The sequence below is a fragment of the Gouania willdenowi genome, chromosome 17 (assembly GCF_900634775.1).
Source record: "Gouania willdenowi chromosome 17, fGouWil2.1, whole genome shotgun sequence".
In the NCBI taxonomy this organism is placed as follows: domain Eukaryota; kingdom Metazoa; phylum Chordata; class Actinopteri; order Blenniiformes; family Gobiesocidae; genus Gouania; species Gouania willdenowi.
Genome location: NC_041060.1, coordinates 37,054,146 through 37,069,847, shown reverse-complemented (window position 1 = coordinate 37,069,847; position 15,702 = coordinate 37,054,146). Strand labels below are relative to the sequence as shown.

Below are 15,702 nucleotides of genomic sequence, written 5' to 3'. Positions count from 1 at the left end.
TGTTGATCTATATACAGTTAACATTTAGGTCACACTAGTTGTATGATATATGTTGATCTATATACAGTTAACATTTAGGTCACACTAGTTGTATGATATATGTTAATCTATATACAGTTAACATTTAGGTCACACTAGTTGTATGATATATGTTAATCTATATACAGTTAACATATAGGTCACACTAGTTGTATGATATATGTTAATCTATATACAGTTAACATTTAGGTCACACTAGTTGTATGATATATGTTAATCTATATACAGTTAACATTTAGGTCACACTAGTTGTATGATATATGTTAATCTATATACAGTTAACATTTAGGTCACACTGGTTGTATGATATATGTTAATCTATATACAGTTAACATTTAGGTCACACTGGTTGTATGATATATGTTAATCTATATACAGTTAACATTTAGGTCACACTAGTTGTATGATATATGTTAATCTATATACAGTTAACATTTAGGTCACACTAGTTGTATGATATATGTTAATCTATATACAGTTAACATTTAGGTCACACTAGTTGTATGATATATGTTAATCTATATACAGTTAACATTTAGGTCACACTGGTTGTATGATATATGTTGATCTATATACAGTCAACATTTAGGTCACACTAGTTGTATGATATATGTTGATCTATATACAGTCAACATTTAGGTCACACTAGTTGTATGATATATGTTAATCTATATACAGTCAACATTTAGGTCACACTAGTTGTATGATATATGTTAATCTATATACAGTTAACATTTAGGTCACACTAGTTGTATGATATATGTTAATCTATATACAGTTAACATTTAGGTCACACTAGTTGTATGATATATGTTAATCTATATACAGTTAACATTTAGGTCACACTAGTTGTATGATATATGTTGATCTATATACAGTTAACATTTAGGTCACACTAGTTGTATGATATATGTTGATCTATATACAGTTAACAATTTAGGTCACACTAGTTGTATGATATATGTTGATCTATATACAGTTAACATTTAGGTCACACTAGTTGTATGATATATGTTGATCTATATACAGTTAACATTTAGGTCACACTAGTTGTATGATATATGTTGATCTATATACAGTTAACATTTAGGTCACACTAGTTGTATGATATATGTTGATCTATATACAGTTAACATTTAGGTCACACTAGTTGTATGATATATGTTAATCTATATACAGTTAACATTTAGGTCACACTAGTTGTATGATATATGTTGATCTATATACAGTTAACATTTAGGTCACACTAGTTGTATGATATATGTTAATCTATATACAGTTAACATTTAGGTCACACTAGTTGTATGATATATGTTAATCTATATACAGTTAACATTTAGGTCACACTAGTTGTATGATATATGTTGATCTATATACAGTTAACATTTAGGTCACACTCAGAGCGAAACAAACAGTGCGTTTGTGAAGCACTGACCTGTAGCGCTGTGTCAAACACCACCAGCTTAGAACTGGTTGGAATGATGTCATAGCATCTGTGAGACTTCATGAAGCGCATGTAGAGATCACTGTCAGGCTCCGCCCCTAAAACCAACAAAGGAAGCAGGAAATATTAATGCACACACATTATAACACACACACACATATTATAACACACACACATTATAACTCACACACACATATTATAACACACACACATTATAACTCACACACACATTATAACTCACACACACATTATAACACACACACATAATAACTCACACACATTATAACGCACACACACATTATAACGCACACACACATTATAACACACACACATAATAACTCACACACATTATAACGCACACACACATTATAACGCACACACATTATAACACACACACATTATAACACATTATAACTCACACACACATTATAACACACACACATTATAACTCACACACATTATAACTCACACACATTATAACACACACACATTATAACACATTATAACTCACACACACATTATAACGCACACACATAATAACTCACACACATTATAACGCACACACACATTATAACGCACACACATTATAACACACACACATTATAACACATTATAACTCACACACACATTATAACACACACACATTATAACTCACACACATTATAACTCACACACATTATAACACACACACATTATAACACATTATAACTCACACACACATTATAACACACACACATTATAACTCACACACATTATAACACACACACATTATAACACACACACATTATAACTCACACACACATTATAACTCACACACACATTATAACTCACACACACATTATAACACACACACACATTATAACACACACACATTATAACACACACACATTATAACTCACACACACATTATAACTCACACACATTATAACACACACACATTATAACTCACACACATTATAACACACACACACATTATAACACATTATAACTCACACACACATTATAACACACACACATTATAACACACACACATTATAACACACACACATTATAACTCACACACACATTATAACACACACACATTATAACACACACACATTATAACACACACACATTATAACACATTATAACTCACACACACATTATAACTCACACACATTATAACACACACACATCATAACACACACACATTATAACACATTATAACTCACACACACATTATAACTCACACACATTATAACACACACACATCATAACACACACACATTATAACACATTATAACTCACACACACATTATAACACACACACATCATAACACACACACATTATAACACATTATAACTCACACACACATTATAACACACACACATCATAACACACACACATTATAACACATTATAACTCACACACATTATAACACATTATAACTCACACACACATTATAACACACACACATTATAACACATTATAACTCACAGACACATCATAACACACACACATTATAACACATTATAACTCACACACATTATAACACACACACATTATAACACATTATAACACACACACACATTATAACTCACACACATTATAACACACACACATTATAACACATTATAACTCACACACACATTATAACTCACACACACATTATAACTCACACACACATTATAACACACACACATTATAACACACACACATTATAACTCACACACACATTATAACTCACACACATTATAACACACACACATTATAACACATTATAACTCACACACACATTATAACTCACACACACATTATAACTCACACACACATTATAACTCACACACATTATAACACACACACATTATAACTCACACACACATTATAACACACACATAACACACACACATCAACACATCCAACCACTGTCCAGAAATGAACCCTGTGTAGAAATTGACATTTTTGCATTGTATTATTCACCAGGAAGTGTTGTGTAAGACAGTGTTAAAAATGAACCATGTTGTTACTGTAACTAAAGCAGTTCACTTTATCAGAGCGAGAGCGTTAAATCATAGACAATTTGTTGCACTTTTGGAGTTAAATGAGAGTGAACATGGTGACATAAGCTACCACAGCCACATCAGGAGGCTCAGCCTGGGCAAGTCACTGAAAAGTGTCTGGGACCCGAGAGACCAAATTTAGTATTTCTGTGGGGAGACAGGATATGACATCCCAGAACTTTCAGATGAAGACTGGGTGGTAGACCTCAGATTAGCTGTGGATGTGACTGCACTCATGAACGATCTTAATGTCAAACTGCAGTGCAGGGGCCTTTTTGTGCATGAGATGTACAGAGCAGTGACGGCTTTCATGAGAAAGTTGCAGTTTCTCTCAAGCCAAGTGAAGGACAACATTCTGACCCACTTGCCAACACTAAAGGAAGCCACAAGATCTGCTCGATCAGATCAGATCGATGACCCCCAGAAGTACTCAAGCAAGCTAGAAACACTACATGGAGAGTTTTCAAGGCCATTTCAAGATTTCAAAACTCTTGAGAGTGAAATGCGCATGGTTTCTTCCCCCCTCAACTACAATGTGGACAATGCACCAAGCGATGTTCAGATGGAGCTCATTGAACTGCAGTCTGACCTACTTCTGGCAGAGCAGTTCAGGTCAGTCTCACTGCTGGACTTTTACTCCTCCCTCAAAAAGGAGATCTTTCCACACCTGAGAAAGCATGCTCAGAGGATTGTAGTCCTCTTTGGATCCACCTGTGTATGTGAACAGACATTTTCAGTGATGAAGTTCAACAAATCCATCACTGATGATCACCTCTCAGCTGTTCTTCACATAGACACCTCAGACATTCAGCCAGATTTCAAAGCCCAGAACAGACTGGATTATTCACACTGAAGAGGTCAAATGAGGTGGAAAACATAACAACTTATTGTTTGTTGTATTTACAGTATTTCTATAAACGTATTAAACAAACAAGGAAAAACAACAGTGTGAACAAATTAAAAATAAATGACAGTGATTCAATGATTGTTTTTGTTTTCTAATTTCAATTTCACTTTCACTTAGCCTAATATAAATATTTAAGGATTAAGAGTTTAAATAAAACCATCAAAAGTAATCTGCTTTTGTATAAAGTTAAGTTAAATGAAATTATTATTTATCTTACTGTATTATCAAAAATCATATTCAACAGAATTGAATTGAAATATTGTCGATGTGGCCCTCCAGCAGTGCTCGGGTTGCTCATGCGGCCCCCGGTAAAAAGTAGTTGCCCACCCCTGATCGAGCACATCAACACATCCAACCACTATGCAACACATCCAACCACTATTTAGAATCAGAATCAGAAATGTTTTAATGGCCATGTACAGTTTTAAGGACAGTACAAGGAATTTGTCTTGGTAGTTGGTGAACAAAACAAACAACAACAAAAATAAAAAAACAAAGAACAACCCAGAAACAATAATAATAATAATAATAACGATAAATATAAAGGATGAGGGATAAATAAAGGATAGATAGAGAATAAAGGGTAAATAGGATAAATATAAATATATATATATATATATATATATATATATATATATACAGTGCAGCAGATAATGTCATCATGGAGGTGTGATCGGGTGGGGGGGGGGGTTCAGTGGGTGACTTGGGGTGTGTTCATGTGGATGGTGGCAGAGGGAAAGAAGGTGTTTTTGTGTCTGGAGGTTCTGGTCCTGATGGACCTAAACCTTCTTCCAGAAGGGAGAGATTGAAACAGTTTATGACCGGGGTGGGAGGGGTCGGCCACAATCTTTCCTGCACGCCTCAAAATCCTGGAGGGGTTCAGGTCCTGGAGGGAGGGCAGATTGTAGCCGATGACCTTCTCTGCAGAGTGGATGATACGCTGCAGTCTGGCCTTGTCCTTGGCCGTAGCTGCAGGTACCAGATGGTGATGGAGGAGCAGAGGATGGACTGGATGATGGTCTCTGTGGGAGGGGGGAGGAGGGGGGGGAGATAGGGGAGAGAACCTCTGTAAGCAGCTGTGGTGAGACTGTAGCTTTGATGTGGGGGGTGAAGGTGTTGGAGTGAGGCTGGTCAGAGGTGTGAGGGGGGAGGAGTCAGGTCTGTCCCATTGTCTGTCAAATCTATAATAGAAGTTATTCAGACTGTTGGCCAGGCAGAGGTCGTTAGCAGCAGCAGGGGCTCTGGGCTTGTAGTTTGTCATTTACCTGAGCCTCTCCAGACAGAAGCAGTCGTTAGCAGAGAACTGATATTGTAGCTTCTCTGAGTACAAATGTTTGGCTTTTCTCACCTCCTTTCCAAACGTGTACTTTGACTCTGTACCTGGCTCTGTCTCCACCCCTGAAAGCCTCCTCTTTGTCTGCCCTCAGCCCTCTGAGCTTAGCTGTGAACCAGGGTTTGTCATTGTTATAACTCACCCTGGTCTTTGATGGAATACAGCTGTCCTCACAGAAGCTGATGTAGGACGTCACTGACGTTGATGTGATTTAACACATCAACCCATCCAACCACTATCCAACACATCCAACCACTGTTCAGCACATCAACACATCCAACCACTGTCCAGCACATCAACACATCCAACCACTGTCCAGCACATCAACACATCCAACCACTGTCCAACACATCCAACCACTGTTCAGCACATCAACACATCCAACCACTGTCCAGCACATCAACACATCCAACCACTGTTCAGCACATCAACACATCCAACCACTGTTCAGCACATCAACACATCCAACCACTGTCCAGCACATCAACACATCCAACCACTGTTCAGCACATCAACACATCCAACCACTGTCCAGCACATCAACACATCCAACCACTATCCAACACATCCAACCACTGTCCAGCACATCAACCCAGCCAACCACTATCCAACACATCCAACCACTATCCAACACATCCAACCACTGTTCAGCACATCAACACATCCAACCACTGTTCAGCACATCAACACATCCAACCACTGTCCAACACATCAACACATCCAACCACTGTCCAGCACATCAACCCATCCAACCACTATCCAACACATCCAACCACTGTTCAGCACATCAACACATCCAACCACTGTTCAGCACATCAACACATCCAACCACTGTCCAGCACATCAACACATCCAACCACTATCCAACACATCCAACCACTGTCCAGCACATCAACCCATCCAACCACTATCCAACACATCCAACCACTATCCAACACATCCAACCACTGTTCAGCACATCAACACATCCAACCACTGTTCAGCACATCAACACATCCAACCACTGTCCAACACATCAACACATCCAACCACTGTCCAGCACATCAACCCATCCAACCACTATCCAACACATCCAACCACTGTCCAGCACATCAACACATCCAACCACTATCCAACACATCCAACCACTGTCCAGCACATCAACCCATCCAACCACTGTCCAGCACATCAACACATCCAACCACTATCCAACACATCCAACCACTGTCCAGCACATCAACCCAGCCAACCACTATCCAACACATCCAACCACTATCCAACACATCCAACCACTGTTCAGCACATCAACACATCCAACCACTATCCAACACATCCAACCACTGTTCAGCACATCAACACATCCAACCACTGTCCAGCACATCAACACATCCAACCACTATCCAACACATCCAGCCACTGTCCAGCACATCAACCCATCCAACCACTATCAACACATCCAACCACTGTCCAGCACATCAACCCATCCAACCACTATCAAACACATCCAACCACTGTCCAGCACATCAACCCATCCAACCACTGTCCAGCACATCAACCCATCCAACCACTATCAACACATCCAACCACTGTCCAGCACATCAACCCATCCAACCACTATCAAACACATCCAACCACAGTCCAGCACATCAACCCATCCAACCCCCATCTATCACATCAACACATCCAACCACTATCCAACACATCCAACCACTGTCCAGCATATCAACCCATCCAACCACTATCTATCACATCAACACATCCAACCACTATCTAGCACATCAACACATCCAACCACTATGCAACACATCCAACCACTATCTACCACATCAACACATCCAACCACTATCTACCACATCAACACATCCAACCACTATCCAACACATCCAACCACTCTCTAGCACATCAACACACCCAGCCACTATCCAACACATCCAACCACTGTCCAGCACATCAACCCATCCAACCACTATCAACACATCCAACCACTGTCCAGCAAATCAACCCATCCAACCACTGTCCAGCACATCAACACATCCAATCACTATCCAACACATCCAACCACTGTCCAGCACATTAACCCATCCAACCACTATCTATCACATCAACACATCCAACCACTATCCAACACATCCAACCACTATCAAACACATCCAACCACTGTCCAGCACATCAACCCATCCAACCACTGTCCAGCACATCAACACATCCAACCACTATCCAACACATCCAACCACTGTCCAGCACATCAACACATCCAACCACTATCCAACACATCCAACCACTATGCAACACATCCAACCACTACCTACCACATCAACACATCCAACCACTATGCAACACATCCAACCACTATTTACTGCATCAACACATCCAACCACTATCTAGCACATCAACACATCCAACCACTATCCAACACATCCAACCACTCTCTAGCACATCAACACATCCAACCACTATGCAACACATCCAACCACTGTTCAGCACATCAACACATCCAACCACTGTCCAGCACATCAACGCATCCAACCACTATCCAACACATCCAACCACTGTCCAGCACATCAACCCATCCAACCACTATCCAACACATCCAACCACTATCCAACACATCCAACCACTGTTCAGCACATCAACACATCCAACCACTGTCCAACACATCAACACATCCAACCACTGTCCAGCACATCAACCCATCCAACCACTATCCAACACATCCAACCACTGTCCAGCACATCAACACATCCAACCACTATCCAACACATCCAACCACTGTCCAGCACATCAACCCATCCAACCACTGTCCAGCACATCAACACATCCAACCACTATCCAACACATCCAACCACTGTCCAGCACATCAACCCAGCCAACCACTATCCAACACATCCAACCACTATCCAACACATCCAACCACTGTTCAGCACATCAACACATCCAACCACTGTCCAGCACATCAACACATCCAACCACTATCCAACACATCCAACCACTGTTCAGCACATCAACACATCCAACCACTGTCCAGCACATCAACACATCCAACCACTATCCAACACATCCAGCCACTGTCCAGCACATCAACCCATCCAACCACTATCAACACATCCAACCACTGTCCAGCACATCAACCCATCCAACCACTATCAAACACATCCAACCACTGTCCAGCACATCAACCCATCCAACCACTGTCCAGCACATCAACCCATCCAACCACTATCAACACATCCAACCACTGTCCAGCACATCAACCCATCCAACCACTATCAAACACATCCAACCACAGTCCAGCACATCAACCCATCCAACCCCCATCTATCACATCAACACATCCAACCACTATCCAACACATCCAACCACTGTCCAGCACATCAACCCATCCAACCACTATCTATCACATCAACACATCCAACCACTATCTAGCACATCAACACATCCAACCACTATGCAACACATCCAACCACTATCTACCACATCAACACATCCAACCACTATCTACCACATCAACACATCCAACCACTATCCAACACATCCAACCACTCTCTAGCACATCAACACACCCAGCCACTATCCAACACATCCAACCACTGTCCAGCACATCAACCCATCCAACCACTATCAACACATCCAACCACTGTCCAGCAAATCAACCCATCCAACCACTGTCCAGCACATCAACACATCCAATCACTATCCAACACATCCAACCACTGTCCAGCACATTAACCCATCCAACCACTATCTATCACATCAACACATCCAACCACTATCCAACACATCCAACCACTATCAAACACATCCAACCACTGTCCAGCACATCAACCCATCCAACCACTGTCCAGCACATCAACACATCCAACCACTATCCAACACATCCAACCACTGTCCAGCACATCAACACATCCAACCACTATCCAACACATCCAACCACTATGCAACACATCCAACCACTACCTACCACATCAACACATCCAACCACTATGCAACACATCCAACCACTATTTACTGCATCAACACATCCAACCACTATCTAGCACATCAACACATCCAACCACTATCCAACACATCCAACCACTCTCTAGCACATCAACACATCCAACCACTATGCAACACATCCAACCACTGTCCAGCACATCAACACATCCAACCACTATTTAGCACATCAACACATCCAACCACTATCTACCACATCAACACATCCAACCACTATCCAACACATCCAACCACTGTCCAGCACATCAACACATCCAACCACTATCCAACACATCCAACCACTCTCTAGCACATCAACACATCCAACCACTATCTACCACATCAACACATCCAACCACTATCCAACACATCCAACCACTCTCTAGCACATCAACACATCCAACCACTATCTACCACATCAACACATCCAACCACTATCCAACACATCCAACCACTGTCCAGCACATCAACACATCCAACCACTATCCAACACATCCAACCACTCTCTAGCACATCAACACATCCAACCACTATTTAGCACATCAACACATCCAACCACTATCCAACACATCCAACAGTTGTATCTGTATCTCTTACCTTCATCCTCTAGCTCAAAATTCTCCATCATTCCTTCGAACAAACTGCAGACCTAAAACACACACACATTAATTTATTTTTTTTAAACATTAAAGCTGTAGATGTAGAACGTGTAGAACAGAGCCTGTTTTCATTGGTTCATCTTTCACTATGTTTCCATGGTAACTAATCTGTTTACGCTGTGATAAAACAGACAGTTTAGTTAGATCCTGGATTAACTGAGCCATTAACTGGTTTGATCCCCCTGGTGGGTTCTAGAGGATCTACTGGGGAATGATTACCTGTGGACGTCCTGTGTTGGATGTGTTGGATGTGTGTGACTCACATGGTGTGAGGTAGAGCAGGTTGCCAGAGGGTTGGATGTGTTGGATGTAGAGCAGGCTGCTTGGGGGCTGGATGTGCTGAGGCTGCGTCTTTGTCCAGCATCCAGGGGTGTAGACAGGGGGCGGACCAGGGGGCCCAGCTCAGGGTGCTCAGGGCTGGGCGGGTCCTGGATGGATGCCTGGGGGGCGGTGCTGGGGGGGGTTGACCACCCAGACGCTGCACAAGGAAGTGAAGGGAACACATTAGTTATTATTGTTTTTAATAATAATAATAATAATAATAATAATAATAATAATAATAGGTAATAGTATAAGTTAATGGTATATTCCAGGTGTGTGTTGATAATCTTCAGCAACACACAGTGAGTGACCTGCTGCACATCTTCCATCAGCTGTGGTCACATGTTCTGTGATGTGTGGCAGACACACACACACTGTTCTGAGGCTTACACTCTGATGAGCCAATCAGATCACAGCTGGTCACATGATGAGGCCTGGACTAGACACTGAAACCCTACAGTTCTACACACACAAAGCTGCTGCTAATGCTAGCAAGACAAAGGCTAACAACAGAGAAAGAGAAGCATAAACCTCACTAACATGTTTCTGGCTCAATTCTAATGCTTTCTTCTCTACACACAGAACAATTAAGGCTAATGCTAACATACAGCTAAAGTAATACCAGAAAAAAAAGCAGCTAATACACGCATCTCACTAAACGTAAGCAAAGATTTGGCACATTAGCGACAGTGGTTAACACTAACAGAAACTAAGCACTACCAGCACTACTATCAGTTAGAATGAGGTTATGCTAATGCTAAAGCTAAGTGTATTTGTAGTGATAATGAATAGAAGTGTTACGTTGAGCCACGTTTCTTCTTTAAGCAGGAAAAATCTTCACATCAACATGTCACACACATATTCACACGTTTTTAAAGCTACTACACAAGGGGTTTTCAAGATGGCGGCGTGAGGGAAGGTTGTGACTGGGAGAGCTGTGGGTGTAACTCAGTTATATTCTTCATTTAACTCTGCCAAGACACTACAGATACACACCCAGGACCGCCCAACGATGAGCCTTAATAACTACTTTATGAGACAAACTGACATGTCACGCAGAAAGACACAAGCCTCAGAAACACTGGGGCGAGCAACAGAAAACAAACGAGTCCTGCCCAGCGGCTAATGAAGATGCTAATACTGGGGCTGACGCTTGCTTACTCGCGTCAACACTCTGTGAAGCGGTGAGCGAAATCACTGCCAACATTACGGCAAATATCTCTAAACTTATTGACGACAAGTTTGGGCCACTTACGCAGCTTCTTACAAATGCACCGCGAAGAGCTCGAAGAAATAAAAAGCGCATCACAGAGGCTGAGTTGAGGATTTCCGGGTTGGAGGACGCCACGAATCCCATGGGTAAAAAACTGAGAGCTCTGGAGGAGCAGATGTGTGCTTTGACAGAACGTGCGGATGATCTGGAGAACAGACGTTGGCGTAAAAATCTATGCATTGTTGGGCTGACAGAAGAAGTTGAGGGAGAAGACCCAATGTGCTTTTTTGAGACCTGGATCCCTAAGATCTTAAACATGGAAACAAAATCAGGATGCGTGAAGTTGGAGAGAGCACACAGCATGCTGGGTCCTAAACCTCCCCCCAATCTGGTGAGATTTCATAACTTTTCAGGATAAACAACATGTCATGAATGCATCGTGGGAGATGGGAAGGAATAATCTGAAGTTAATGCACGAGAGCGCATTAACTTCAGGCCTGGAATCCACAAGGATGTAGTACAGTTCTGGCGCAGTTGCCCTCAGTGCCAAATTACATCACCAAGAATTCCCTCCAGAGCTCCACTCCAAAACATGCCAATTATTGGAACTCCATTGAACGTATAGAAATGGACATTGTTGGGCCTGTTGAAAGGAGTAAATCTGGATATCGCTAGATGCGAGTTTTGAGTGACTATGCTACCAAGAACCCAGAAGTCTTTCCATTGAAAAATATCAAGGCGAAAACTGTTGCTTTTTGTCTGGTACAGTTTTTTTCACGAGTTGGGTTTCCACGAAAAATATTGACAGATCAAGGCACTAACTTAATGGCTCAAGCACACATGAAGAAGGCCCAGAAGCAGCAGAAGTCCGAGTATGACCAGTCAGCTCGTGAGAGATTGTTCAGCCCTGGACAACAAGTTCTTGTGCTTCTGCTGAGTGAAGACAATAAGCTGCTGGCTAAATGGCAGGGGCCAGTTAAAGTGATCAAGAAGCTCGGTCCGACAACATATCAGGTTGAAGGTCCAGGACGGCGCCACTCAAATAAAGTGCTGCATATAAATTTACTGAAAGAGTGGGTGGAGAGGCCTGGAAGGAGTGTGATGCTAATTAGAGGAGTGGAAGAAGAGGAGGAGGTTGAAGACGAATACCTGCCATCTGCAGCTTCTGGTCAGGACTTTGATTTAACATACCTCTCACAAGAACAAAGAAGTCAGGTGAGCACACTTTGTAAAATGGATGTTTTTCAGCAAAACCCAGGAAGAACTGATATTGTTGAGCATGATATTGTACTCCAAGATTGTGCTACTGTTAAAAGACTCAGTTACAGGATTCCTGAGCGCCTGTGGATCTCGTTGAAGAAGGAGGTTGACCTAATGCTGTCCCTGCGGATCATTGAAGTTTCGAAAAGCGAGTGGTGTAACCCTGTGGTCCTGGTTCCAAAGAAGGATGGAAGCATAAGGTTTTGCATAGACTTTAGGTACCTTAATTCTATATCACTCTTTGATTCCTATCCTACACCGAGAATTGATGACCTGCTTGAACGGCTTGGGAAGGCCAAATATCTGACACCTCTAGATCTCTCTAAAGGATATTGGCAGGTTCCCCTCACTGAGCGGTCCAGGAAATTAACCGCCTTCAGAACGCCATGGGGACTCTTCCAGTTCACGGTGATGCCCCTTGGATTACATGGTGCACCAGCAACCTTTCAGAGACTTATGGATCAGGTACTCAGGGAATTTTCAAGTTTTGCAGCAGCATATTTGGATGACATTGTCATTTACAGTTCAAGTTGGGAGCAGCATATGTACCACTTGCAAGCTGTTCTGGAGTGTTTGCAAGCATCTGGCCTTACTGTAAATCCAGCCAAGTGTGTCTTTGCAGCTTCCTAAACTGAGTACCTTGGACATGTCATTGGGGGGGGAGTGCTGCGGCCGCAGGTAAACAAAATAAAGGCTTTGGGATCTTGTTCTTTGCCCCAGTCAAAGAAGCAGTTGTGCCCCTTTCTGGGGATGGCTGGCTTCTACCATCACTTCATCCCCCAGTTTTCTGCCTGGGCGGCAACTCTGACTGACCTGACAGGATCTCGGAATCCGAACCACATTCAGTGGACAAAGGAAGCAGTGGCAGCCTTTCAGGACATACTGTACGTACGTCAGTCACTGAGTAAGAATCCAGTTTTATATTCTCCAAATTTTTATTGTGCAAACTGATGCTTCTGAAAAAGGACTCAGAGCTGTCCTCTTGCAGGGACCCCAGCATGATCGCCACCCACTGGCCTACATTAGCAGGAAGTTGTTCCCCCGTGAGGTTCAATATTCAACGATGGAAAAAGAAGCTCTTGTCATCAAGTGGGCCCTGGATTCTTTCTGATATTACCTTCTAGGCCGTGAGTTTACCCTGGAGACGGACCACAAAGCCTTACAATGGCTCAAAAGGATGAAAGATACTAATGGGAGAATAACACGGTGGTATCTTGTCCTACAGCCTTTTTGTTTCTCCATTCAACACATCCCAGGAAAAGATAATGTAACAGTAGATTATCTCTCTCGCTGGGGTAGCGACAGTCCGGGGGGGGGGGGGGGGCGGGCAGGCCACACAGAGGTAACAACTCCTAAGGTCATTTGATGATTGACACTGACATTATTCTCTGTCCCTTTAAGAACAGAGGTGGTGAGGGGCCGGCCTGGAGAGAGCTGGAGGCGGCCTTAAGTGGACCAGACCATTGCAGAGGGGGTCTGGGGTTAAGGGGGCTGTGTTTGTTCCTTAGTTTTGGTTGTTTATCCCTGTGTTTCTGCTTATTTATATTTGGTATGGTCCAAACTGTATTTAAGTTGACTCCTGTCTCATTTCAGGTGGTCAGTTAGTTTGTGTTAGTTGGTTCCTTTTGCACATTCTATCTTGGAAATGTAAAGTTACATTAAATTAACCTCTTTTATTGGCCTATGTTTGTCTGTTGGCCAAAAGTATTTGACAATGATCTTGTTTTAAATGATCTTTTATTCCTTTTTTCCATTTAGGATGATGATTTTAAGTAAGTGAATTGGTTTGTTTTATTGGTAAATAATTTTAAAATAGTCTAAATGATTTAAATGAAAAAAATGTGATATGATTTTTCCCATATCTCCCACTTCTACATGTGTATGTCTGTGTTAGACATTAACTTAAATGAATTAAAACTCTTATTCAGCTACTAGCAGTGTTATAAACACTGCTAGTAGCTGAATTACACTTGTAGGTTATATCATCATAAATACATAATCTAATGTTCATTTGAACTGTTCTTATGATTATTATTGTATGTAATAGTGTATTTCTATAGACATTGATTCAATGAAAAATGACTTGATGTTTGAATGTTTTTTACATGATGATCTTTCTGTTGCAGACAAGGAGAGCTGAGGTAAAGGTAGCACTGCCTCTGTCATCATCAACATCTGTGATAAACACCTACAACATGAGACATGTCCCCAGATCAATGATATGAAATATTGATTAGGTTATAGCATTAGGAGGACACAGTGCAGGGAGAGCTGCTGGTATGGAGGTGATGACATCATTCTGAAGGTAGAAATCAATGTTAAAAACAAAGTCATGTTAAAAAAGGACTTTTTTTATACCAGAACAGTCTCACTATTGTCATTTTCTGAAACTTGTCAGTTCTACAACATCTACAGACCATCAACTTTCCTCCACCTGTGACTAACCTTAAGTTTTAAATCCCTGGTAAGAAACTAAACCAACAAAAACACTATTTCTGGAAGAAAATACAGATTTTAATTGTGTGGGAACAGATT

At 41.5% G+C, this 15,702-nt stretch overlaps 1 protein-coding gene across 5 annotated transcripts in view; it reads right to left on the bottom strand.

Annotated features, from left to right (window-relative positions):
* LOC114478736 (5'-AMP-activated protein kinase subunit gamma-1-like) overlaps positions 1–15,702 on the bottom strand; it is a 95,824-nt gene that overhangs the window by 66,253 nt on the left and 13,869 nt on the right. For all 5 annotated transcript variants that reach the window (XM_028471937.1, XM_028471941.1, XM_028471938.1 and 2 more), the window contains exons 2-4: positions 10,637–10,851; positions 10,312–10,363; positions 1,475–1,581 (exon numbers count right to left, since the gene is read on the bottom strand). In XM_028471937.1, coding sequence (XP_028327738.1) covers positions 1,475–1,581; positions 10,312–10,363; positions 10,637–10,851 — 374 coding nt within the window. The remainder of the gene's footprint in view (positions 1–1,474; positions 1,582–10,311; positions 10,364–10,636; positions 10,852–15,702) is intronic.